This window comes from Theobroma cacao, chromosome 10, assembly GCF_000208745.1.
Source record: "Theobroma cacao cultivar B97-61/B2 chromosome 10, Criollo_cocoa_genome_V2, whole genome shotgun sequence".
Lineage (NCBI taxonomy): Eukaryota > Viridiplantae > Streptophyta > Magnoliopsida > Malvales > Malvaceae > Theobroma > Theobroma cacao.
This window is the reverse complement of record NC_030859.1, coordinates 21,737,163-21,762,648: the sequence shown is the minus strand read 5'-3', so window position 1 is coordinate 21,762,648 and position 25,486 is coordinate 21,737,163. Positions and strand designations below refer to the sequence as shown.

At 35.6% G+C, this 25,486-nt stretch overlaps 4 protein-coding genes across 8 annotated transcripts; 2 read left to right on the top strand and 2 right to left on the bottom strand.

Moving 5' to 3' along the window:
- Nucleotides 2,528-4,138, bottom strand: LOC18587547 (aminoacyl tRNA synthase complex-interacting multifunctional protein 1). Its single transcript, XM_007011382.2, has 2 exons — nucleotides 3,242-4,138; nucleotides 2,528-2,881 (listed from the first exon to the last, which is right to left on the bottom strand). The coding sequence occupies exons 1-2, from the start codon at nucleotides 3,890-3,892 to the stop codon at nucleotides 2,738-2,740; spliced, it is 795 nt and encodes a 264-aa protein (XP_007011444.1). The 5' UTR covers nucleotides 3,893-4,138; the 3' UTR covers nucleotides 2,528-2,737.
- On the top strand, nucleotides 4,336-11,423 carry LOC18587546 (protein transport protein SEC23). 4 transcript variants are annotated; one of them, XR_001929891.1, is made up of 13 exons: nucleotides 4,336-4,470; nucleotides 5,249-6,012; nucleotides 6,085-6,258; nucleotides 6,354-6,515; nucleotides 6,674-6,816; nucleotides 7,126-7,201; nucleotides 7,280-7,455; nucleotides 7,558-7,639; nucleotides 9,163-9,240; nucleotides 9,715-9,876; nucleotides 10,044-10,307; nucleotides 10,725-11,021; nucleotides 11,135-11,423. XR_001929891.1 is itself a non-coding variant. In XM_007011381.2 (13 exons), the coding sequence occupies exons 2-13, from the start codon at nucleotides 5,290-5,292 to the stop codon at nucleotides 11,273-11,275; spliced, it is 2,286 nt and encodes a 761-aa protein (XP_007011443.1). In that variant the 5' UTR covers nucleotides 4,337-4,470; nucleotides 5,249-5,289; the 3' UTR covers nucleotides 11,276-11,423. The 4 variants fall into 4 exon arrangements, 2 of the variants coding, with proteins under 2 accessions (XP_007011443.1, XP_017984877.1); XR_001929890.1 differs by having other exon boundaries at nucleotides 10,718-11,021; XM_007011381.2 differs by having other exon boundaries at nucleotides 4,337-4,470; nucleotides 10,917-11,021.
- LOC108663560 (protein PLANT CADMIUM RESISTANCE 10) lies at nucleotides 11,843-15,563 on the top strand. Its single transcript, XM_018128613.1, has 3 exons — nucleotides 11,843-12,158; nucleotides 12,351-12,577; nucleotides 15,232-15,563. Exons 1-3 carry the CDS (start codon nucleotides 11,978-11,980, stop codon nucleotides 15,397-15,399), a joined length of 576 nt encoding a protein of 191 aa, XP_017984102.1. The 5' UTR covers nucleotides 11,843-11,977; the 3' UTR covers nucleotides 15,400-15,563.
- Nucleotides 18,027-25,318, bottom strand: LOC18587544 (SET and MYND domain-containing protein 4). Of its 2 annotated transcripts, none has more exons than XM_018129081.1 (14): nucleotides 24,969-25,318; nucleotides 24,775-24,861; nucleotides 24,558-24,629; nucleotides 24,192-24,393; nucleotides 23,653-23,792; nucleotides 22,839-23,231; nucleotides 22,593-22,727; nucleotides 21,591-21,734; nucleotides 20,887-21,042; nucleotides 20,511-20,738; nucleotides 19,957-20,123; nucleotides 19,569-19,683; nucleotides 19,373-19,453; nucleotides 18,027-18,403 (listed from the first exon to the last, which is right to left on the bottom strand). In XM_018129081.1, exons 1-14 carry the CDS (start codon nucleotides 25,230-25,232, stop codon nucleotides 18,191-18,193), a joined length of 2,397 nt encoding a protein of 798 aa, XP_017984570.1. In that variant the 5' UTR covers nucleotides 25,233-25,318; the 3' UTR covers nucleotides 18,027-18,190. The 2 variants fall into 2 exon arrangements, with proteins under 2 accessions (XP_017984570.1, XP_017984571.1); XM_018129082.1 differs by having other exon boundaries at nucleotides 23,653-23,771.

Below are 25,486 nucleotides of genomic sequence, written 5' to 3'. Positions count from 1 at the left end.
TTTACTTAGCTTATTCAATTATATATATATATATATATATATATATATATATTATTCTTTCATAAATCTTCCAAATTGTTCCAATATGACCAGCCCCTCACAATTCTTTTTCTTCCTTCACCATTTTGCTCCACATGGCCAGCTCCCTCCATCTAACAAAGTAAAGAGTCTTTGACTCTTTTTATTGACCACATGGGCGGCTGCCCATGTTGGTCTTCTAATATATATATAAATATATATATATATATATATATTATTTTTTTATATATTTATATTATTATTTCACTACATAATCCTTCGATCTTTATGTTTTATATTCAATCTCTTTGATGCGTCTAAAAATTTTAATTTTCATTTATCTTCATTTCTCTGTGCGTGTACCACCGAAATATAAAAATTACACCTCAACGCGGTATTACCACAATATTTAAATATTTACTTATTCGCATTGGTTCGACTTAACAAAACACGAGTATTTCACTTTCGTCGCTCATTTCCAAAATTTTATTTGTATTTCTTCTCCCCCACTTGGATCAAGTATATGATCCTTCTTCATGATTGATTTTGATTTCAACATCCGGTTAAATAATAATATTTTAATATTATTTTATTAATAAAATATTATTTTATTCTAAAAATTTTATCTTATCTCCTTGGTTGCCAAAGTTCCTTATTATACCTCAATTGACCTCCGAATCATCCTTTTATCTCACCAATTCTCCTTCGATAAAATATTATTATTTTATTATTATTTCCTCACGTGAGAAATATTTTATCATAAACTATTCTTTTCATCTTTTATCACTTTTAAACATTTTAATTGACCTCAATTTGCATCCGATTAACTTTATTTATCACCATATCAAAGTATGGGGCATTTCATATTCCCACTTTGCCAATTATGTTAAGCTTAAACTAACAATACAAGACATGAGATTAATCATTGGACACTGTGTCCATTTTGGCTTCGTTCCACCGGTTACTCTATACTAATGCTTCATTGTGCTGGTTCTTTGATTTTGCGAAGCATTATGTTGTGTAGGAGAATGGCAAAAAAGTAGCACTTGGAGATTTCCGGTTTCACATTTTCCTTCTTTGAATTCATGGTGACTAATTCCTCTTTCTGTTTCACATTAAGGTTCTCGTATTCGATGAAATCCATCTACAATGGAATACAGTAATGCACATGTAAGTTGCATGCAATGAACAATTAACCCAAAGAAGATACATGATGTTTACAAAAAATTTTATGTTTTTATATACCATGCCTATAAATTCTTATTTACTACACGCGATGTATAATAACTAATTTCTTACACACTATGCCTAAAATTCCTATATTGTTATATGCTATGCCTAAAATTCATAAGATGCTACACGTTATCCATTTAATCCTGAAAGGATACATGCAATGTCTAAAATTCATTGGTTGCTACATGCCATATTCATGCACTTAAGGAAATCCCTAGATTTGTTACAAGTTATACCCATTTTCTCTCCATATTCTAATAACATTTGACCCAAATGGCATAGCGTGTAACATCTCTAGGGATTTCAACAACTTCAAGCAACACCAAATGTCATTTAACAATAAAACCCTAAATCACATTTTTAAGCAATATGACATTCAAATTACAAAACCCACTCAAAAATACAACAAAAAATTTGACATTCACTGACTTACCATTTATTAAGAACTTCTTTGCTGTGACTGATTACTTTGTTTTGAACTTATTCAAGCACTTTCTTATCTTTAAGAATGAATCAAACAATCGTTTATAAACCTGCCGTGTAATATACCTAGCATTTAGAAATTACGTCAATGTCATAAAAATCAGAAAAATGCTTTCTTGCAACATGAAGATGTTTTTAACAAAATGTCATGTAGCAAATTCTAGATAGATTCATTTTCACAAACTTGCACGTGAATGAGAGTGCACGTAAATGACGAAGTTTCATTAAAGGTATTTTTCCCCAAATCTTATCTCTTAGTTAAAAATAGTTAAAATTATGAGAAAAGTTATTTTCAAAAACACCCTATATTTGAGAGATAAAAAACATTTTGCTATTTCAATTATCATTTAGTTAGGAATAAATTGTGCAAACAAATCATTGTTATTAATATCCTATTACAATATTTATACATTTTGTGACAATTAAAATTCATATCTCTACATTAAGGTTTGGTAACATTCATGTATATTATTAATATGTTAGAGCTTGCGCATTTAATTTACTATAAGATCGTAAGATGTGTAGTTTTTATTTTTTAAATATAGAAATATTCCTCTTATTATGTGAGTTAGAATAAATTATATAAAATAGATCATTGAATCGTATCACAATTTAATAAACATGTTTGTTGATAATCAGAAGGAGACACCGGATGCTTTACAGAAGCCAAAAGCTTACATTCATTCATGGCCCTTTAATTCATGCCATTCCACTGCAGAAACAAAGCAGTTTGCTTTGCTATTTTCCCATTTTTTTAGTCCTTTTTTATTTTGGACAAGCATGAACATATAAATGAAATCCACAAGAGGAAACCTCAATACTTCCATTGAACCATTGGTGAACATAAGAGGATAAACCAATACAGTGAACCATGAACATGGGCACAGAAAATTGAAACAACTGACAAAATCTTAACTTATAAATATAGCAAATGTTACATCAATCTTCCTCAATCTTAACTCATAGGTAGATGGGAAGAAGCTGGACATGGCATTGGGTCTAATCAGGATATATTTGCATTCTTCAGAGATTTGCAGACCACTACACCTGTAGATGTCTGCATCAAGTGCTCCCCAAGCATTGCAGTACATGAAGCATCTGTCTTAAGATGAGGCTGCACCAATTCCCAAATCTTTTTCTTTTGAACCTGCAGAAATTTGAAACAGTAAATGATTAGATAACTTTGTACGGATGCGACATGCTGGAGCAGAATGAATGTTATATCACCAATGAAAAACCCAACACTATTATTGAAAGCTTCAAACCTTTTAGCTTTCTCAAACAGTAATGTCTGATAGGTTTTGCAATATGGAGCACAAGAAAGCCTGCAACTTTCCCCGAAGCTACTATCTACCAAGCAGAACAAATCTATATATTTACCAAGCAAACTAGACCGCAACTTAGCTTTCCAACATCTATATATGTAATGCACCCTATGTCAAAGTTTTAATAAGGACACAAGTGAACAGAGACAGGAAAGGGAAAAAAAAATGGCGGCCGGTGATACCTGGTTGGGTGTGGCAGGATCAGGTAGGTTATCTTTATCGTGTTCAGTGCCAAACCATATTCTCTCGCCAGGAACTGAAGCTTCGGGGGGCACAAGAAGCTCAAAATTCTGATGGGACGCATCAGAAGCAGCCATGAGCATTCCACAAGACTTGACACCCCGCATATTCCTTGGCTTTAGATTAGCAAAAACAACTACTTTTGCGTACTCGAGGAGGTGGAGAGGGATGTAGTTAACAAGGCCGCTGCAGATGATTCTGGGCTCAGGCTCGCCTACATCCACCTCTTCCACGTAAAGAGAATCGGCCTCCTCATGCCTCCAGGCTTTGATGATTCGGCCAACCCTTAAGTCGAGCAGGTTGGCTGCATCCTTGATGTTGTCCGTGGGGTCATCACCATTGGACTCCGAAGGAGCTGTGGCCGCCGCGTTAGCGTTGGGAGCCACACAAAATGAGGGACAACCTCTGAGAATGATAGGATTATAAGGCGAAAGGAGAGCTTTCAGGGTGCTAGTTGTACCGGTGGTAGCAGCGAAAGCTCTTGCTGTTGGATATGAGGAGGTGGGTGGCTTAGCCTTCAAACTGCGGAGAAGGGGAAGCGAGCAGCCAGATAAAGATAAGCCCCTCAGACCCATCGTCGTCGCCATTCCCATTTATGGTAAATCACCCTGGAACCTTAGGAAATAATCCTTAATTGATATGATCAATCTCTAACACCAAGATCAGAGGGGGGATTGAGGAAGGAATCAGAGTGGCAACAGCTGAGTCTGAGCAATGTGGCTACTGGCTATCTATGTATGCAGGCTAAAGATAATGACGACATTACTAGTGGAGAATAAAAATGAATTTAGGGATAACAAATAAACATTAATGAATGGGCAAAATGAGATAAATTAATTATACCCATATTTTTTGTGAAAAAAATCATTTGCAAATGCATATTTAAACTTAATAAATTCTTTAAAACTATTTTTTGCCATTTACATAGAAAAAATTTAAATTACTTGATTGGTATAAATATATTTTTATATTTATTTTTCCCTTGCTCGGGTTAAAAAATAGTGGTAGTATACAGTATTAACTACTAATTCATTTTAGTTAATTTAAATAAATAATCTTGGGGTCTGTTCTTTGATCTCTTCTTGACATCATCGTATCGCGGAAGCTCCTTCACCGGGTACTCCCGCTTTGCTCTCCGGTTCCTCCGTCAGAGTTTTTGAAGCCGGTGCCGGTGAGTTGATTTCTTCTTCTTGCTTTTTCTTTCCCCTTAAACTGTTGTTTCTCCTCATCTTTTCTGTCTTCCTTCGTACTCTATTTTCTCGATCATTCTCTCTCTACACTCTAAATAATGGTCCTGCGTTCTCCAATTGCTTCGAAATCCCCACCAAATTTTGATCAATAGTTTCGCACACAACGGTGGTGACCTGATTTTAATTGCTTGATTGGCGTAGATCGAGTTCGAACTGGGGCTATGCCTATTTGTATGAATTTCTGTGGCTTAATTTCGTCGATGTTTGCCATTTTGAAACTTAGACATATGTATGATCTTGTAGCTCTTCTGCGAGTCCTTCGATGAGTATGAAATTCGTCAACTTGCCTTGTTAATGTCCTGATTTTCCATTTTGTTTTGCCTTCCTTGAAATCGACTCAACTATGGTACACCAATTTACATAATGCGCCTGCCTCTCTACCATTAATAACTGCTTGATTTAATGATATTCCTTCTTGCAAGTTTATTCAATTTTTATATGAATAGTTCCATTCTATTGAACTTCTAATTTTGTCCCCCATGCTTATTTGTATGATTTTAACGGACGTTAATTCAACTAGCTTTTCTGCTGGCTAGTTAATTTATACCATGAAAAATCGTTATCATAAAAGTAAGAGGATTGTCACCCAAAGTATGTTCAGTCATTTATATGTGTTGTTCCGTGAATCACCTACATTCCTTTCTCATGATATCAAATTTCTTTTCCTCTTCACATCATAGCAGTTCCCTTTGTTTGCAGTGTAGGGTGGGCTGAATTACTTGCACAAAGATAAAACAAGCATGGCAGAATTCATGGAGCTGGAAGGGCAGGACGGGGTTCGGATGGCATGGAATGTGGTGCCAGGGACAAAGCAAGAGGCAAGCAACTGTGTGGTGCCAGTGTCAGCCATCTACACCCCGATCAAACCATTTCCCAACATGCCGGTCCTACCCTATGCTCCTCTCCGCTGCCGCAACTGCCGCTCTGTACTCAACCCCTTCTCCATCGTGGATTTCGCTGCCAAGATTTGGATCTGCCCCTTCTGCTTCCAGCGCAATCACTTCCCTCCCCACTACGCCTCCATCTCAGATGAAAACCTCCCTGCTGAGCTCTTCCCTCAGTACACAACCATTGAGTACCAATCCCCCGGGGAAGCCTCCTCCCTTCCTCCTGTCTTCATGTTTGTGCTCGACACCTCCATCATCGAAGAGGAAATGGCATTCCTCAAGTCATCCTTGTCACAGGCCATCGGCCTCTTGCCGGACAACTCTCTTGTTGGCTTGATCACTTTTGGCACCCTCGTTCATGTGCATGAGCTTGGCTTTGGAGCCATTCCTAAAACCTATGTCTTCAAGGGCTCAAAGGATGTCTCCAAAGACCAGCTTCTTGAGCAGATGAGCTTTTTCCTGAATAAGCCCAAGCCCACCACTGGCGTGATTGCTGGTGCCAGGGACGGCTTGTCTTCCGAGAGCATTGCACGATTCCTTCTGCCTGCTTCTGAGTGCGAGTTTGCCCTCAATTCGGTAGGTTATTAGCAAAATTTCCTCTTAACAATGTCTGATTCAATGTTGAACAACCTTATTTCCCTTTTCTAGGTCTTGGAGGAGCTCCAAAAAGATCCTTGGCCCATTCCAGCTGATCAACGGGCCACCAGGTGCACCAGCACTGCCTTGAGTGTGGCTGCCAGTTTGTTGGGTGCCTGCGTCCCCGGTTCTGGAGCTCGGATCATGGCATTTATTGGTGGCCCCTCAACTGAAGGTCCCGGTGCTGTAAGGACTGCTCTGCTCCATTATTTGTCATTCATTATGACAATAATGCATTTGCACAAATTTTATTTACCTGTTTATCCATCTTCTCCTTCTAGATTGTCTCAAAGAATCTATCTGAACCAATACGTTCTCACAAGGATCTGGATAAAGATTCTGCTCCCCATTATCACAAAGCTGTTAAGTTCTATGAAGCACTTGCTAAGCAGCTTGTGCACCAAGGACATGTGCTCGATCTCTTTGCTTGTGCCCTCGACCAGGTTAGTATTCGCTTGTATTTTTTTTAATAATAATAATTGTTTCTTTCATGATCAAACATAAAAGCATTCTAGTGCTGGTTTCTTACTTTCACCCATCAAATTTCCTATGTGTTGGATAAAATTACTTTCTTCTCTTGTGCCACATTTTTTTGTCCTAGGTTGGTGTTGCTGAACTTAAAGTTGCTGTTGAGAGAACCGGGGGACTTGTTGTGCTTGCAGAAAGTTTTGGCCATTCAGTATTTAAGGACTCTCTTAGGCGTGTTTTCCAGTCAGAGGACAAGGATCTTGGAATATCTTCAAAGTAAGTCTTTATTGAACTTAGACTTGTGCCTCTATCTCCTTTCTACTGTGGCATAGTATGTGACCTGGGCCAGCTCTAATGTTTTGTTCTTCTTGCTCTTACTAGTCCATTGTGTGTAAGCTTATAGGTGCCTTGACCCCAGTTATTTTAAGTTGTCCTATTGAGAACAATAGTTAATTCTTTTCAAATTTCTTTTACTCCTGGATGTCTTGTGTTGTGCATGATCTGTCTGCCTTACAAGTTCTTTAACTTTTCTATTTTATGAATTCATGATAACTGGATCCATTGAACAATCTTAATGTCTTGTAGTGGTATATTTGAGATAAACTGTTCAAAGGACATCAAAGTTCAGGGTATTCTTGGGCCCTGCGCATCTCTTGAAAAGGTATAACTCAAAGATTTATGTACTTCCCTTTTCTACTGGCCGTACTTAAGATGTTTAATTGTAAATGACTATGTGCAGAAAGGTCCTTTGTGCTCTGACACCATTGTCGGGCAGGGGAGCACCAGTGCATGGAAAATGTGTGGCCTTGATCAAGCTACATCTTTATGTTTAATATTTGAAATTGTTAAAAAGGACATTCCTGATTCTACTGTTCAGTCCTCGGGCAATCAATTCTATTTCCAATTTCTAACATAGTATGAACTCTTACCTTATATACACTATACATTTACTTGTTTTTCTTTTATGTTTGGTAGCAGTTCAGACATCTTTGACTTATTACAATTAGTTTTCTACAGTTACCAGCATAGCACTGGCGAAATGAGACTTCGTGTTACAACTCTTTCAAGAAGATGGGTTGCTGGACCTGGAAGCATACAGGTAGCCTTTGATTTTCTATTATAATTAATTTGTGTTTCTTGGGGGCTGTCCTTGGATTGAATTTTGATTGTCTCCTTCATTGACTCTTTGTTTGATGAATTTCGTTTCCCCTTGAAGAATTGCCCCATTGTTTCATGCTTTTTTCCTATGAGTAATAATAAAAGGAGACAGAAACTAGCAACGCCAATAATGTCTAATTTGTCCCTGAACTGCTCTATGTAACCTTCTCAGAAAAGGAAATCATTGTGGACATGGATGGTGATGTTCCCATTCCATGTGACTGGTTGATTTGATATTCATTTAATATGCTCAAAGACGAGTATGTAAGGAATTAGTTGAGATTGAGGCAGTTACGAGTTTGCTTCGTGTGTGTCTTTACCTTTTTTTCTCTGGTGTTGGAAAGAGGGTTTGCCAAATCTGTTGCAAAGCTTCTAGCAGATTCAGCACCAAAATACTAGGAAAATTCAAATATGTAGGCTGGTTGAGGGAACACGGATACTGTTATACATTTTTGAAGGTATCATTTAAATTTATTTGGTGTCAGTGTATTGATTAGAGGCTAAAAGTACTGCTTGCATAAAGGGCAAAATTGAAATCTAGGAATTATATACATGGGTTCTGATATTTGCAATAAGATTCTTTGGCTTCACTATTACGAGGGGAAGCATTATAGGTCAAGAATGGCCTGGCATCTCAAAACATCAATGCTCTACAAAGAACTGAAGAAGTTCATTACTCTAAATTAATGACCTATGATGCATTTCCTTGATCATTTCACCCCACTCCCCCAACCACCACAACCACTACTTATCTCATTCAGATAAAAATTAGAAAACAGATTATACTTTGTGAAGATGCCATTGAAGCATGAATTTAATGATTTTGGTTCTTGCTTTTTTCACTAACAATTTCTCTTTGATAGTTTCTCTCCATGCCTCCACTTCTTTTTCTTGTTGTTTTTCTCTTTTCCCAGTACATTTTTTCCTTTTTTTTTCTTTTTTCATTTTTTATCAGATTATGATTTAAATGCCATTTTTCCATTTGTTTTTCTAAATTTTGTATCTTGGATATGATTTGCCACATGACCTTAAAAACTTAAGTCATTTTTCTTTAGTTATAAAATAACAGAGTGTCTAACACATCATCAACTTAACAGTTGCAAACTAACAAAGTTAACAGATTAAAGGAAATATTTTATCTTAGTACAAGGACTGAAATCTGGGTTTAACCAAACTTATATATGAAAATATTAAAGAAATCGGAGTTTTAGATGCTCCTTTATCACTTAATGATTATGAATTGATTTTTTCCTCGGTGAATGTCACGAGTTTGCTAGTTCCCTTATCCCTCTCTTCTGGTAAACTTGAATGATTTTTGCATCTTTTCCTTCTCATCTATCCCCACTGAGGATGGGGAATTGGTTGAGTTATTACCAAGTGTGATCAGCTTCTCAACTGTACTTCTAGTAACCAGAGTGTATTTTGCAAGATTTCACCTAATTAAGCTATTTTTTAATGCTGTAGGACTTGATTGCTGGATTTGACCAAGAAGCAGCTGCTGTAGTAATGGCACGCTTTGTGTCTTTCAAAATGGAAATTGAGGTAATCATTGTATCATATATAATGCGTTTGAAGTTGTTTAGTCCAAATGATTCATGGAAGAAACAGTATTTCTTACAAGCCAATATTTTGTACACACACCACACACACATATGTAATTATTTTTGTATATTGCTTCACTCAGGCAAAAGATTTTTTTGCACCTTGCTTCTTGGGTGATATAGGGGCTCTAACACCAAGAGTGCACTTTGCACCCACCTTTAACCACAATGCCTTAGTCTGCTAGGGGGCCATTAATATGCTGCCTTTTGGATTTTTAATAAAAATGCTAAACAATAAAAATGAATTGGTTTGCAATTCTAAACAATGAAAATGCTAAAACCTCATTGTTACCACACAGGGCTTTCCACAGTCCTTCCCCTTACTCCTGCAATTGTTGCTTTCAGTCATCTATGATAGTTTTTGACCTGTGTAAGTGTGGTGTGTACTATTCCGTGACATCATATTGGTGTGCAGGCTGAATTTGACCCTATAAGATGGTTGGATAAAGCGTTGATACATATATGTTCTCGGTTTGGGGATTACCAAAAGGATAGCCCATCTTCTTTCAGTCTGTCTCCAAGGTTTTCAATATTTCCTCAGTTCATGTTTCATTTACGACGTTCACAGTTTGTCCAGGTATAATCCATCTTGGTTTTAAATCATATTGTCCTTTTCATCAGAATAATTGAAAACCTATGGCTATTATAGGTTATGCATTATATTAGATAATTTTCTTCTGGCTATTATAGGCTATGCATTATATGTGATAATTTTCTTAAACTAGGCTGGTTCATACCTTACAGGTCTTCAATAACAGCCCTGATGAGACGGCATACTTTAGAATGATCCTGAATCGGGAAAATGTTGCCAATTCAGTTGTGATGATTCAACCTTCACTGATTTCCTACTCATTTCAGTCGGCTCCAGAACCAGCATTGCTTGATGTGGCTGCCATTGCAGCTGACAGGATCCTTCTTTTGGACTCTTATTTCACTATTGTTATTTTTCATGGCTCAACTATCGCTCAGTGGCGAAAAGCTGGATACCACAATCAACCTGAGCATCAGGTAGTTTTTCTTGAACTTGGAATTTTCATATTCAGCCTAACAAGAAAAGCAAGCTTATATTTATCCAAAAAATATTACTATGATATATTTCATACTTTTATCGGTACCCAAAAAAATTTAGCAAAGGCAGTCTGTTTGATTCTTTGTTTCTTCTCAATAGAATATTATGATATCATAATTATCGATGGAGAATTATACCACTTTTTTCTTCACTAATGAAGAAAAGTATTACTGCTGGTCACCAAATCTTTAAGCCCTTAGTTTTAGGAGTCTTTGGCGTTGAATTTCAAGGTTTTTTTTTTTCTATGCTTTGCATTGGAGATGGTAGCCCGTGTTTTGCCTATGGTTGTACTGGATATGCTAATTTTATTGGGCTTTTGCCACCAAATCTTGATTATTTTTGGTATAAGGATGTAGGAAGATGGTAAGTAAGAAGATGGCATCATAACAGAAGTGCATTTTCATCATCAATGATCACATAAGCAATCACCGTATCAAAAGTGATGTAACTGGGAAAGAGAGAGATGTGAGGGAAAATTTGGGGGAAAGGGAAAGCAAAAGGTGGTGGGCATAAGTGCTTGGTCTTATCATATCATTTGTTGGGTGTAGGCTTTTGCTCAGTTGCTGCAAGCTCCTCGTGGTGATGCAGATGCAATAATCAAGGAAAGGTTTCCAGTTCCTCGACTAGTCATTTGTGACCAGCATGGCTCACAGGTGAGATTTGAGTTAGTCCCTTTCCTCCTTGAGAGAAAGAGATGAGATGAGATGACATTCTTTGTTGTTCATCCATGCTTGATTTGCTAAGTGTTGGTTTTGATCCTCCTCAGGCTCGTTTTCTTCTGGCAAAGTTGAATCCTTCTGCGACATATAACTCGGATGGTCATCATCCGGGTGGAGACATAATCTTTACGGACGATGTCAGCTTTGAGGTGTTCTTGGATCATCTCCAGAGATTAGCAGTTCAGTAAAGTAGGATAGCCATAGCCAGCCAATTTTGTAAAATTTTTCTCACTTTATTTTTTGTACAGTTGACCATAAATTGGTTTAATTTCTGACTTTGGGCCTTTATATTTTAATTTCAATCACCACGGAATAAGTAGATGCTATATTATATTATATTATATTGCGATTTTAAAAAAAAAACATTATATTATATTGGTCACTAAAACGGAAGGAGCGAATACTAATTTCATGCTGCATTTAACCATATCTTGCTTTTATTTATTAATTTAACTAAAATTATACTTGCTACTCCATAACAAACTCATATCTCAAGATAAATATGTATTAGTCACGTTAAGCTATGTACTCATGCCTTTTTTTATTAGAAATAAATAAATATTTTTTTAAAAAAATAAAATCACAATCAGAACAAACCTTTTTATATATCAAATAAAAAAGATAAAAAGAATAAACCGTTTAATATTTGTATTTTTTTAGTACAGAAATCAGTTTTTAATTTAAAATGTGTTATAATTATGAATTAATTTAACATTTACTGTAAAGTAAATGTTAACCCAATGTCTAAAAGGACAAAAAGAAAAAACAGTAACCAATGCCTTAGAGAAGCGATTGACGGTTTGGGTGTTCCATCAGAATCGGAGGGGAGGGGAGGGGAGGCGCCAAGTTTGATCCTTTCAGAGAAACTCTATTTTCCAATCACAATCAACATGAAAGGCCGAAGCGCTTATGTTCCACCTCCTTACATACCCTTGGGACAATCGGACCAAGAGCTTCCTCCTCCTGCTGGGGATGGACCTGCTTCGCCGCCGCAGTCGCAATCGCAATCGCAATCTCAGCCTCTTCAGTGGTCTTCCGGAATCTGTGCTTGTTGCGATGACATGCAGAGCTGTATGCTACTTTCACCTTTCGTTTTTCAGGTGCCTCTTTGAGATTCATAGAAAGAAATGCTTAATTTGGAAAGTGTCTCCCAATAATTTCAGTTCTAGCTAGGCTAGACTGACACACTTAATTAGTTAATTGCTCATATTTTCTCATACGCTCAGCTGAGACTGACTGCTTTTTGCAATTTTTTTGTCTCAGGTTGTATAGGTCTTTTCTTTCCCTGCTTTTTGTTCGGAAAGAATGCACAATTTATGGGTTCCGGTACTTTAGTAGGATCCTGCATCACCCATTTCATTCTTTGGGCTTTTGCCAACACTCTCTGCTGCATGTTAACTCAAGGCCTTTTCTTGGGCTTACCTGGATGCTTTCTCTCTTGTTATGCTTGTGGCTACCGGAGGGCGCTTCGGGCGAGATACAATTTGCAGGTATTATGACATCTTTGTCTGCTTTCATCCAATTGGATTTTTCTGCATATGTTTTCCCTTTCCATTGCCCTATTCCTGACTTAAATGAGTTATGTCAAGCTGTATTTTAGACTATGATGCCACTTAACTTATTTGCCTTATCATGTCACTCTGTCAACTTTTCTTGAACTTTTGTTACCTGCTACAGATGCACTTTAGTCGTGGCTAGCTCAAGAGGTATTGACATTTATGGATCACTTTTAAACATCATTAATTTCCTTAGTTTTCTACCACTTTTACAGTAATGAAAGCAAGTGCCAGATGCTAATCTGTAGGGCTGTGTAATTTCAAGTTTTAAACAAGATTAGTTTATGGATCTTATATAAGCATATAATTTTCTAGCAGCTAATCATTTCCTTCTTCTCCCTGGTGCAATTAGGTGGGATCAACATTTTGTTCTTTTCTGGCTTTCTCTTGATTCTCCTCTCTGTCCCAAGCCTTTATCCTCTCTGTCCCAAGCCTTTGTTAGTATACAAGCAGGCCTTGCCTAAGTTTACCAATGCTTAGAAAGCCTTATGATTAAATTCTAGCTTTTTCTTATATTAGCAACTCTGGAGTCCCTTAAAAGCTTCTTTCGCTTCTGATAAGAAAATTCCAGCTTTTAATATCTATAATTTCCAACAAGAAAGCAACGTCTATATCAAGTCCTTACCATCAATCTGATCCATCCTCAGAATCTTAAATCCCTAATATTCAATTTTATCTAGCACTGGAAATAAATGAATTCTGCATCACCAAAAACCCTAATAGCTATAAATTTTAGAACTTGGATATACATACCTAAGTTATTGAATAAAAGCCTAAGGCAAGAAATATGTGAATTAGTTCACTATAGTACCTCAAAGATCTTCATGCTCATTGACATGGATAGTTCATGAATGGTGTCATTGTATGTGATATGGTCTTCCTTTTCACTTGATTGCTGACATGCCCTCCTGGTGTTGCAATATGTACTTAATATAGCATATTTCCAAAAACTATTTTCATGGCATTCTATGATCTTGACTATCCATGAAGTAAGTCCTAAATTGGTTGCACTTTGGCCTCACAATCATGAGCAATCAAGATTGTTATGCATGATTACTTCATTTATAGGAGGATATTCTTCTCAAATTGAGAGCATGGTTTGAGAATTGTTCTCCTTCATTGAGAGGATTTAAGTATTTGATTCTTCACCAAGAAGTCTTGCATCTGTTGAGCTTTAGTAGGAGATTTTCACGCCTTGACCATGTGATATAAGACAGGTCTGGATGATTTGTCTTTGTGGAGTCTCTGGTGTATTAAGTTATGTGATATAAACCATGCGATAAAGTTTTGAGTTTGTGGTAAGGTTTGAGCCCATAGATCTTTGTAATATTTTTTAATGGGGATTGGATGAGAAGAGTGACTTGAACTCAGGTAGCTGGTGCTGAAATTGTTTGCAACAACCACAAATAGTTTTTAGATTTCCTGACATTTATCCGTGGGTCAAGTTCCTAGTTATCTTAAGTTGATTCCTCAATTACCTTCTTTGCATTCTGCATTAACTGCTTTGTTGTTTTAGAAACTGTGCTTTCAACTCTCTTTTGCTTTTAAGAGGAGAGTTCTTCTTGAAACACACTGACCATGTTCCATCATCAATTTCTTTATTGACATGCCATTGGTTCTGGTATATAAATCTTTTTGCGGAAAACTGCGCAGCTTCGCCGTTTCATTTTTTTTTTTTTGTTCTATTATTTTTCAATTGGTCATGACACATAATTTTATAAAACCACTTTATTCTTGGGATTTCAGTTTCTAATTTCTATGGAAAGATATATGTAACAATATAAACCCAAAAGGAATCAATGATTCAACCAAAGGCTTGGTCCAAACAAGTATCTCTTTGCATCAGAAGGTGCGTGGTATGCATTGAATGATGCAATTATTTGGGATTTGTTGAGACTGAAGATATGAGAACTTTTGCTTGGCAGCCTTTTGCTCTTAATAGAGAACTTTTTTTGACTCATATCTCTTTTTTAGGCCCTTTTATAACACCTTTGTTCCTACTTATGAATTTGTTGAGATTGATTTATATTAAGGCTTTTAGGGGATAAGGAGGTTCATTTTCATCCGATTAAGAGTGCTTGTTTCTCATTTCTTTTATTAGCATAGACTGGATGCAAAATGGTAAATGAAAGAATTAAGAAGTACTCATCACCACAAAGTTCCAAGAGGAGAAATGGTAATACATAGGCGCATAAAGTAAAGTAAATTTTATACTTACCTCATTTGCTTTTGGTGAGATCTGACCTAAGAACAGAATCCTGCCCTCACCCCTAAAACTATCGAATCCTATGTTATTTACCGGTGTCAAAATGTTTGACTGTTCAACAACCATTACATATTTATAGATACCAACAAATTGGTCTAACTATTAGTAACAAGGTTTTGGATGAGATGTCAAATAATCAATTTCTTTGGGCAATAGTAACTTGGTTTTTTAGGTGTCCAGCAGTTGCAGATTAATATGTCAGAATCAATTCTAGTGGGCACACTAACTTTGTTTTCCCATGTTAAGCAGCTTCATAAGATATTTTCCATCCAAACTCCTATTGCATGCTTATCTTTTGCTAAATATTGTTTGTCTGGTGCAGGAAGCACCTTGTGGGGACTTGGCTACTCACTTTTTCTGCCATCTATGCGCCATTTGTCAAGAGTATAGGGAGATTCGTGAGAGGGCAGGGGATTGTGAACCCCCTGATCTTAAGCTGGCTGTGGTCACTGCACCAGCTGTCCAGACAATGGAATCATCAGGTCTTTAGAAATAAAATGCTATTGATATGATGTAGTTTTCTGTCCTGCACCTGTGTTCAGGGTTGTACTTGTCTATCTCTTTTGACCAAAGCTGAGCTGCGAGGATATGTATTAACATTTGGTTCAAAGACTATGATGAGGGAAGTTTTTATTATGATTTTTTTTAATTTTATTTATTTGGGCTTAATGGGTAACCCAAGGAAGGGAAGAAAATCAGAGAAGGTTTATTTTTCCCATGATCACCGCTGCAATTACAATATTTTTAATTAATTACATGAGAAATTGTTGAAGTTTAATCGAGGAGTTATACGTCTCCCGTGTCCACTGCTGCTGCTGGAGTTTCAATTGAGGTAAGGATCTTTGAGTTCCAAATAAGTGGTGGCTGCATTTAGCAAGAGAGAGGTAGGGGTCTTGCGTTAAACTTTAGAAGCACAAGCATTGACTATGAACTGGGACAGCCCCATGGCATGGTTCAATTAATTAAAGAGGGATGAAATAAAAAAATAAAAAAATTATATCCAAAATACATAATATAAATAATATATAGCAATAAATTATAATTAATAATTTAATCATAATCAATTAACTTGTCTGACGCAAGAGTCCCTAAACAGTACTACTTTTACTTCATCAATGCAATTAAATTCATGATATGAATCCTAACTGGAATTAACCGTCGTGTTTTATGAGGATTGGGAAAGATGAGGTATAAAAAAGGATATCCTTCATGCCAACTTGCTCTTCTTTTCTACTTCGTCATGTCTTTAAGATGCATTGCTGATATTCATTTCAAGATCGTGTTCGTGTTCTGTCGGTCTTGGTAAGTTTCGTTGAAAAAAAAAATCAATTTCTGTATTTTCCGTAATTTCTATGCTTGCAGAGAAAAAGAATAGTGACAGATTGTTTTCAAATTGATGCAATTATCTTTGAGAAAAAGGTATTGGAGCACTCTTTTTGGTTGGCTGGTCATTCATGACCTTATCCTAGAATTGGTTTAATCCTTTATCCAGAATCAGCCTCTCCCTTCCTTCACAATGGATCATCTTATATGATTATCCATCATACACCATCACAATTGGGTTTGCATTTTATACATAAAGTCTTATTATCTTCAAAATCCATCTGATTTGTTAGCTTTTGCAAAGCTCGGTGTTTACCTCTCTATCAGATGATGTCAATTGTTTCAATGACAATTTCTTTGCGGCTCATCATGGGACAATTTCGTTATGTGAGGATTTTAGTGGATTATTTTCAAAAGTTATTGAATTTGTTACACTACTACTAGGAGTTGATCTTGTTAATAAAAAACATATTGTCGATTTGAACGACCATCTTTATATGATGGTTTAGTTACAATAAAAGAAAAGTTGAAAAAGTTAATTTAACAAAAGATTTTAAGAAAATCTTATTATTGGGCGATTGCTCTTTGTTTCTTAAGAATTACCGTAATTTCTTCATCTTAGTAGTTTGCATATGACAATTTTTATAATTATACTCAAGTCAGTGCTTCCGATATAGAGTAAAATCCGAAAAATTTCTTAAAATATTTTAAAAATATACTTTGATTCCTCTTATTTCAAAATGATGTTTTTGGTCCGTTAATCAACCGTTAAAAAAATTATAACCAATACTACATAAATATTTTAGAGCACAAATATTTTTTTTTAAAAAAAAGGGTTTTTAAAAATAAAAACAACTCATGTTCCCTTCCAAACTTAATAAAATTTACTTTAATATTAATAAAATTCAATATTTGACAAATAAGAAAAACCTTAAAACTTCATAAAATTCTAGAAATTAATCACAAGTTAAAAATTAATCTGTTGACATGACACTATCAAATTTGAAATATCCATCATTAAGCAAAGATTTATTTGTGATATATTCTTTTCCATAAAAAAAAATTCTCCAAAAAATAACGAGTTTGATGGCAATAAACTTTATCTCAATAAAGAAATTTATGGTTTTAATGCATATAGGACTTCAAATTTTCAGGCCTTCAAATAAAAATGTTTTAAGTTTTTTTTTTTTTCTAATTAAGGTTTTTAAGGAACCGATGAGCAGACTTTTTAAAAAAAAATGTTTAAATTATAAAATAAGATAAAGGGTATTTATGTTTTAAAACATTTATGTAATATTAGGTCTAATTGTTTTTAATTGTTAACTAACGATATTAACAAAAATATTATTTTGAAATAGAAACAATCAAAGTATCTTTTTAAAATGTTCTGAAGAAACTTTTTTGATTTTAGAAACCGTATACCATATATATGATGATGAAGTGCCAGATCCGCTTCATTCATTTTCCCCGCTGCTGTGGATCAAGCTATTGTAAACATTTACTAATTATTAGATATTTTTTGTTTTGAGTGATTAGATTTTATTTATTTATTTATTTATGTTTTCATAGCTTTTGAGGGTTGTACTTGTTTATCTCTTTTTACCAAAGCAGAGCTGCCAGGATATGTAGCATTTAATTTTTAAATGAGTGGTGCTTGCATTTAGCAAGAGAGCTACAAGTCTTGCATGCCAATGATGCCGTCAATTCAAATTTTCTCGGCGGTGGAATGGGCGGACTAAACTAGAGAGACGAAATAAATATATAAATAAAATAAATTTATCCAAAATACATACATACAGACAGAACCAACAACCACTGAAACTCTAACCAACTGCTTAATTAGCTACATAAACTACAAAACGAATACTGATATCCAACGTCCATTCTGGGGTAAGGGCAGTTAAGGGCATTAAATCTCACTCTCTTAACTGCTTGATGAGAAAAAACATTTGGCAATTTCAGTGGACAATATGGCAACTTTTCCTCCTAAGGAACCCTAGATAAGGAAATATAATGCCTGCATCAGGTCCATAGTATCTTGAAAATATCAGACTCAGTCGATTTATGCTGTCCACAGCAGCACAATCACCCAAGCATAGCTGAATCGATGAAAGCTTAACCAATTCATATCCAATCACAATGTGATCGGGGCCATAGAGCTTTTCCAATATCTGCAACCAAAAACTAAACTATGAATATCTTATTCCAACATCATTAATTTAGAATCTTCATCATAGTCGCTGATGATGTAGGGCCATAATAAATTTCATCAAGCGTTTCAGAGGTTGAGTGTTCATAGAGATAACACTTCCAATATTCTGCAAATAAGGGGAAATGGTGATCATCCTAACCTAGTTATCCAATTACCTATGTTAAGTAGTTTATGCGTACAACACCACTATATGGATATAGCTTTCGCCATCTCAAGGCATCTGGAAACATACTCCTGGAAAGAGTTTCCTATATTTCAGTGAAAGGCACTTGAGTTCTAAGCATATTTAGCTCACCAAAATGGTACAAATTGTCCACCTTGAGCAACTATAACATGTTGAAGCTAATAGAGTAAGCTTAGATCAAAAACAGGCATTATTTTCAGGTTAATTACATGAAGGTTTACAAGTAGTGCTCAAAAAGTTCAATGCAAATCCTTTTTGTTTTTTTTTCTCTTTATGATCTGTATGTTCATGATAAACAATGTCCAACATGGTGCATAAAATCAGTTCAATGAGACAGCACCAACAATACTGAGGTTGATAGAAGATTTAGTCGGTTTGACACAGTCCCTATTCACAGAACATTTCTGATGTCAAGAATTGATATCAGACATTTAAAGTTTATTGAAGAAATGGCAAAATGATTTGGGAGCCTCTAGTAGATCTCTCCCCACTCACTCTTCCCATTGTCACTCCTTCCTCCTCTTCTCTTAACTATCATTATCTTTTCTCGTTTAACCAATTCATGAAACATTTGATACCTTATAACTGCACTAATATTATTTAAAAATTATTCTTAACCTCAAAGCGGTAAACAAAAGACTAAATAGTTATAACCGGTTAACATAAACCAACAGTTATAACTAGTTATAACTGGTTTCATCAGAATTGAATGGCAATATGATCCTTGCACTGGCAAGCAGTTACCTCAATCGATGCTTTACAATGGTCTCTTGCTGGCTGCAGATCTCCTGTGAAACAAAATGCCTGTGCAAGATTGTCCTCTGCCTGCAAAAGACAATTTCATACATGGTAACATCGCATATCATCAGTTGTAATTCTCATTAAACTCAGAATGGCAGAGCTTCAGGGAAGGGGCTAATAATTAGTCAATGAAACTCACTTCTCCAATGCCTTTGTTATAAGCATGCAGTATTGATCTCAGAATACCAACAGATCTCAAAGCATCTGAAAGCTCAGTACCGTGCATATCTTTTAAAGTTATTGAATCCTGCAGCCTATTAGGCAATGAACAAACTGTAGGTAAAACATATGTACTTCTCTGTAGGGCAGTATGTACATCTATACATCATGAGTTAAGGCTTGACAAAATAATTTAAAATGAATGTGAAAAGTACGGCCTAGACTCAGAGATTATAATCTTGACAAGATTATATTTAAAAAAAAAAAAAGAAAGAAACAGAATCAAGATCCTAATATGTGATACCATAGATTCAGAAAGAATATAATCGAGAGCATCAAAAAAGCTTTGGTGCATATTAACTGTATACCTTCTGAGATTAATCCAAGCTTTTTTAACTGCTTCACTCATAGATGCCAAATTGCAGTAGGAACCACATTTCAAGCAATACTCGGAATCAATACGGAGGGAACTCCGCGTTTCATCAAGTGAAATGTGAGCTGCTTTCTTGATGTCAATATCATTGAGCTCATGTACCTGGAGATTTACAAAAGTTACATAGTCCATCTAATGAATTCTGGAAAAACCAACAAAATTCCACACAGATAACCTACATACTACAAAGTAATGTTCACGAAAACATAAGACATGCTTTAATTAAGTTTCTGAGAAAAGTACATTAATCAAGTAAAAACTGTTTCCTTACCAATATGTTCATCTATTATTGGCAATTGTTGAATATTAACTAGAATGTATAAACCATTTCCGAAAAAAAAATTTTAAATGTATTAACCATTCCTTTATAGGAATTTAAAACAGATATTTTGTTTTAGTATTTAGCATAGGATTCAGCTAGCCTGTACTCATTCTTTTACTGTATAGCCAATCTTAACTCCAAATTGCACCACAAAGGAATTAAAGTACCTGCAAATGAGACTCAACGCCGATTGTTTCTGGAATTTTAGGTTTCTGCTTTTCGCAGTTAGCCACAAGCTTATCTAAAACCACTCCAGAACAATTTGGATTAACACAACAAAATCCATTAATTACAAGATCAGATGCATTCACTTCTGAACAACCATGGCACCAACATCGAAAAAAGTACTGTTCGTCAAGAAACCTAAGGCGGTCTTTACAGTCCCATTGCCCAACCTGTAATAAAACTCAACATTAAGAAATTGATCTTCTCCATTTGCAACAGATTTGATGTAACACAACCCCAGAGAAAATAGTAACATCACCATTCCCCTCCCCGAAGAAAATGTGTGTGCATGTCTGTGTGTATGAGAGACAAGAGAACCTGTGGACCATAAGACAATTCCAGGGGACACCCTCCAGCCACAAACTCTGTTGCTCTTATTACGAGAGAACGTGAAATAAAATATGCATGGATGTTTGGCCGGCATGAATGGTTGAACAAGCTGGCAGTTATATAAAGAGCCTGACCTACTCTGACCTGGGCAAATCACAAAATAATGAAAAAATGGCACATGTTTAGTAACAAATCAAATTAATGTGTAGAGAGTGAGAATAAATCCCAATGGATGATACAATGTGGAATAAATTTTAGAAACCAAACTGAAAAGTGTGGTTCCCAAAAATTGAAACCAAAACAAGCCAAATTAAGTGTCCAAATTAAATCAATTTAAACCAAGATGCTTTGCTTTGGTTTGGTGTGCTATTCCATTTAGGCCTTTAACTTGCTCAGGTTTTACCATACAAATGACCTAAATAAATCTAACAGCACTGACCAAATCAGATCGTTTCAGTCCTAGAGAGGTCAGAATGGACTTAATAACCATTACAATTCATCATTAGGAATACCCAGAAATGAAAGGAAATGGAAAGAAAATATAAATAACAAGCGCTTAAAATTTTCAAATGCTTGCAACATCATTGCAAAGGGGAACTGAAGGGAAGGGATGAAAAGCAGCTTATTGAAGAATGTGACAAACAAAAATAAATACTTAAAGGGAAAGAATGAAAAGCTACAGTAAAACAAACCTGTTCCACACTACTAGTTAAAGCTGTCTCTGCCTCACCAGAGGAAAACTTCCGAAACCAATCTTGCTGGTCATAAACATCACTGGATTTCATACGTACAATTGCCATAGAATTCATTCTAATTTGAGACAGAAGTATGACAATCTGCATACAAATTACAAAACAGATCCCAATAACTAATGAATATGAATTATGCAGTCAAGGATTCGAGGCTATATCAACAGTCCAAACATCCAATATGACAAATCTTTGGGCAACATGCACAAAGCATTGCTATCACTGTGGAACCATATATATAATCTCAAGCAGAACTTAATGATTGAATGGGAAAATGGGAAATACTAACTGAGACATAACACATGTCAAAAAGTTGCTGTAACCAGAATGTGTACATGTCAAATAGGTAGATGGCCAGGACAAAATCATTAAACATGCTGATTGAAGACTGATGCTGATTTCTTGGTTATTGAAATCATTGAACATATGCATAGCATGTATGTCATGGAGAGAGAGAGATGAACTAAAACTTTCAAGTATTTTTATGGTTTTGTTTGCTTTTGCACTAATAACTTGCACATCAGCCATATCTACCAAGTGAAGCGAAACGAGATGTAGGTTGAAGTCATGTCAAGCAAACACCTCAACTGAGAACGTATAGATAAGTCTCCAAAGATCTCCTAGTGATATATGAAAAAAAAAAACTAGCTCCAACAAGCTCCATACTAAGCAAAATAGATTTCCATCCTTCTCTTGCTTCCCAAATTGTTTGGGAATGGATACTCCTCCATTTTTATTTTTTTTTCATTTTTGGGGTTCAATTCAGATTTAAGAAGGCAGGAAACTTTAAGTCTCATAGTCTCCCTGCTAAGGTGAAAGGATACAAAAAATAAAAAGGCATTTATAAAAAAAGGTTAGAAAGTATACTAATACTACTTAATAGTAGTAAGAAAAATCAACTAATCAAATATAAACAGCTAACTAAGAGAGAAGGATTGAGAGGACCCGTGATGTGGAGACTCCATTAATTGAAAGTTCAGAACTGTAAGAGTGTTGTAGACAAAATAACAGAACAATGGAATATATATTCAGTTCCAATTTGCTTTCTGGAGGCATTTTTGAATAACTCTCACAAAGCCCCTACAAGTAAAAACAAAACAGGCCATAAGCTGGAAGGTCAACCCTTGACATAACCGTTATCCATTAACTGAATTGAAAGTCAACATCAAAATTACAGTTGAGGGATAATACCAAAGTTTCCAAAAAATTTGGAACCTCAATAAATTGTTCTTTCTGCTCTATAGATTTCACTACGACTCGACCAGCTAGAACTACATCAGAAGGCAATATTGCAGGCCAGTGCACTCCTTGGCATTCATGTTTATGTTCTGGAATGCACTCAAGTTTTGGATCAAAATTACTGCCTACAGTTTTATCTGCAATATACTCTTCAATCGAGCTGGACATCTTTTCACATATGTCAACTTTATTTGAATAATTGAAGTGTATTTGTCCTCCTGCTCTCACTTGGCAATGCTGGGAACAGTACAATGGCATTGAACATGAAATACAGGGGATAGTATCTGCCGGTAGTTCATTCAAGCAATAATGGCAATGAGTTTCCCGGCAATGCTTCAAAATGACCTGGACATTTTATAATCAAGCAAAGTTATATTCCTCATTAGCAAAATTGGACCAAGGGTAGGTACAGTATAATGCTCTGAGCTCATGTAGTAAAAAAAAAATGTATCGAAGTAAAATTGTTTAGGTAATAAAGTTAATGAATTAAATTATTAAGGTGGTAAAGTCTAATGCTCAAACCACAAACCACAAGGAGAGTGGTAATACCAATCAATACTAGTCTACTAAGAGAAAGAAGCAAATACGACACTGTATGCTATAAATAATGATATTTCCCAGGACCAAAGCTATTGTATGGAAAATATGTATATTTGATAAAAGTATATTTCTAAGTACTCATTAAGCGATACCTACTCAAATTTAAAACCATTTAAACTTAAATGATAAACCAACAATAAAATATCTAGAATAATTATGTTCATACCACAGCATAAGGTTCTTCAGTATGAATCAAGGAAGCTTGAGGAATGTCAAATTGGGAAGCCATACCCCTTCCTTTATCTGGGGTTGTGACGCAGTGTAGTTTTATTTGGTGTGGCACATCTGACAGATGATTTGTACTGTCTTAATAATTTAGAAAAAAAAAAAAAAAGCACCTTGTGTTACAAGTATATGCCAAGAAAATACAAGAATGGAATAAATAATAAACACCAATCCTCAAAGTAACTACAGGGCAGATCACACAACTGTGATGCTTACAGACATAAAAGCTAATCAATCTACAAAGCCTCTAAGACAATGTTTTTAGGCAGCTTTATAAGCAAATATATTTCTTCTCTGCAAGAGATTGCAAACAATTATAACAAACAAGTATAAGAATTCAAAATTCTCTATAACTTTTAATAGAACGGTCATATGAAAGCAAAATGTGAAAAAAAAAATAAAAAAAGGATTGGCTATTGAAGAAAAATGCAAGCGCAAAAACAGAGATATTTGGATGCTGATCAGTGGTTACCATCTAACCTGGAATTCCTACACTTTTCTGGTTATAGTGAACTGGTTTAGCACTTTTCCTGTCATGATGCTGTCCGAGTATATCCAGTTCACTTTCTATCTGTTTCTTTCCCCCTAGTGATGGCTCCATGTTCCTAGCAACAGTTAAGTCATTGACCGCATCTTCGTAATTCCCCAGAGTAGCATTTACCTTGCCTCTCCTATACCACGCCTGTGATAAAGATTTGTCACTGCCACCAAGTAGTTTGGTGGAATAAGCATGAAACAGAAAGAAATAACAATCACAGAAGGGAAGGAAAGAAATGGTATATGTGGTTTGGCACAACAGAAAGCTATATTTATAACTGTGTATGGGAAGCAACAAATGATATGTACCTTAGGATAGGAAGGAGAAACTTGAAGAGCCCTGCTACAATCTCGGAGAGACTCCATTGGAAGGTCCATTTTCTACCAAAAAACAAACACATTAGAAAAATTATCAACGGGGAATACTTGTTTTCTTTCAGAATTGGATGAACAAAAAAGGGTGGCACTAGTAGAGCCCAAGAGGAAAACAAAACTAGAATTTGGCAGTGACAAGCGACAGACTCACGTGAAATAAGGAAGCTCGATTTAAATACAATGTTGCAACAAGATTTTTGCCCATGTCGTCGGCATCAATGGGAGCAACACGAAGCGCCTGTTACTCAGAGCAAAAAACAAGGGATTTTTAATTTTTCGGATAGAAAAAGAAGAAAGGCAAAATCTTTAACGTATTTATTAATGGGATTGAAAAGAAGAAAAGACCTGAGAATAGCAACGCAAAGCCTGGGAGTAATCTCTGGTGGAATAGCATTGATTGCCCTTTTGTTTCAAGTCCAAAGCAGCCTCCCTGTTCTTGCCGCAAAGACCGGTCTCTCTCTTCGCCAACTCTCCGATCAACTGATGGAATTCCGTCAAACTGAGAAACAAATCAACAAGAGAAGATGATAATGAAGGAAGATCATCAGCGCTGCTCTCTGCCACCCTCCGCTTCACGCTCTCTGGAACCAAACATCTAAGCTTCTCCATTCTCAACTGCTCGCTTGCCTACTTTCAGAGCAGCCTCCGCATGTCCGCTCAAATTTTTTTACTTCCATAAAATATTCTCACTGAAAATAAATTTTATTTTTTTGTTGTTTAGTTATATTCTTTTTAATTTTTTTTAATTCTATCCAATTGTCATTAAAAAGTCAAATATTTATATTTTTTTAATTAATTAAAGGGGGATGAAATACAAAAAATCCAAAGCACATAATATAATAATATATACCAATAAATCATAA

Coding starts and splice junctions, on each gene's coding strand:
- LOC108663560 (XM_018128613.1), top strand. CDS start 11,978: ATGAAAGGCCGAAGCGCTTATGTTCCACCTCCTTACATACCCTTGGGA. Junction 12,159..12,350: donor TTGCGATGACATGCAGAGCT/GTATGCTACTTT, acceptor TTTTTGTCTCAG/GTTGTATAGGTCTTTTCTTT. Junction 12,578..15,231: donor GGGCGAGATACAATTTGCAG/GTATTATGACAT, acceptor TGTCTGGTGCAG/GAAGCACCTTGTGGGGACTT.
- LOC18587547 (XM_007011382.2), bottom strand. CDS start 3,892: ATGGGAATGGCGACGACGATGGGTCTGAGGGGCTTATCTTTATCTGGC. Junction 2,882..3,241: donor ATCCTGCCACACCCAACCAG/GTATCACCGGCC, acceptor AAATTTCTGCAG/GTTCAAAAGAAAAAGATTTG.
- LOC18587544 (XM_018129081.1), bottom strand. CDS start 25,232: ATGGAGAAGCTTAGATGTTTGGTTCCAGAGAGCGTGAAGCGGAGGGTG. Junction 22,728..22,838: donor CAAATTTTTTGGAAACTTTG/GTATTATCCCTC, acceptor TTTTACTTGTAG/GGGCTTTGTGAGAGTTATTC. Junction 20,739..20,886: donor AATTGTCTTATGGTCCACAG/GTTCTCTTGTCT, acceptor GTTTTATTACAG/GTTGGGCAATGGGACTGTAA.
- LOC18587546 (XM_007011381.2), top strand. CDS start 5,290: ATGGCAGAATTCATGGAGCTGGAAGGGCAGGACGGGGTTCGGATGGCA. Junction 7,202..7,279: donor CCTGCGCATCTCTTGAAAAG/GTATAACTCAAA, acceptor GACTATGTGCAG/AAAGGTCCTTTGTGCTCTGA. Junction 7,640..9,162: donor CTGGACCTGGAAGCATACAG/GTAGCCTTTGAT, acceptor TTAATGCTGTAG/GACTTGATTGCTGGATTTGA.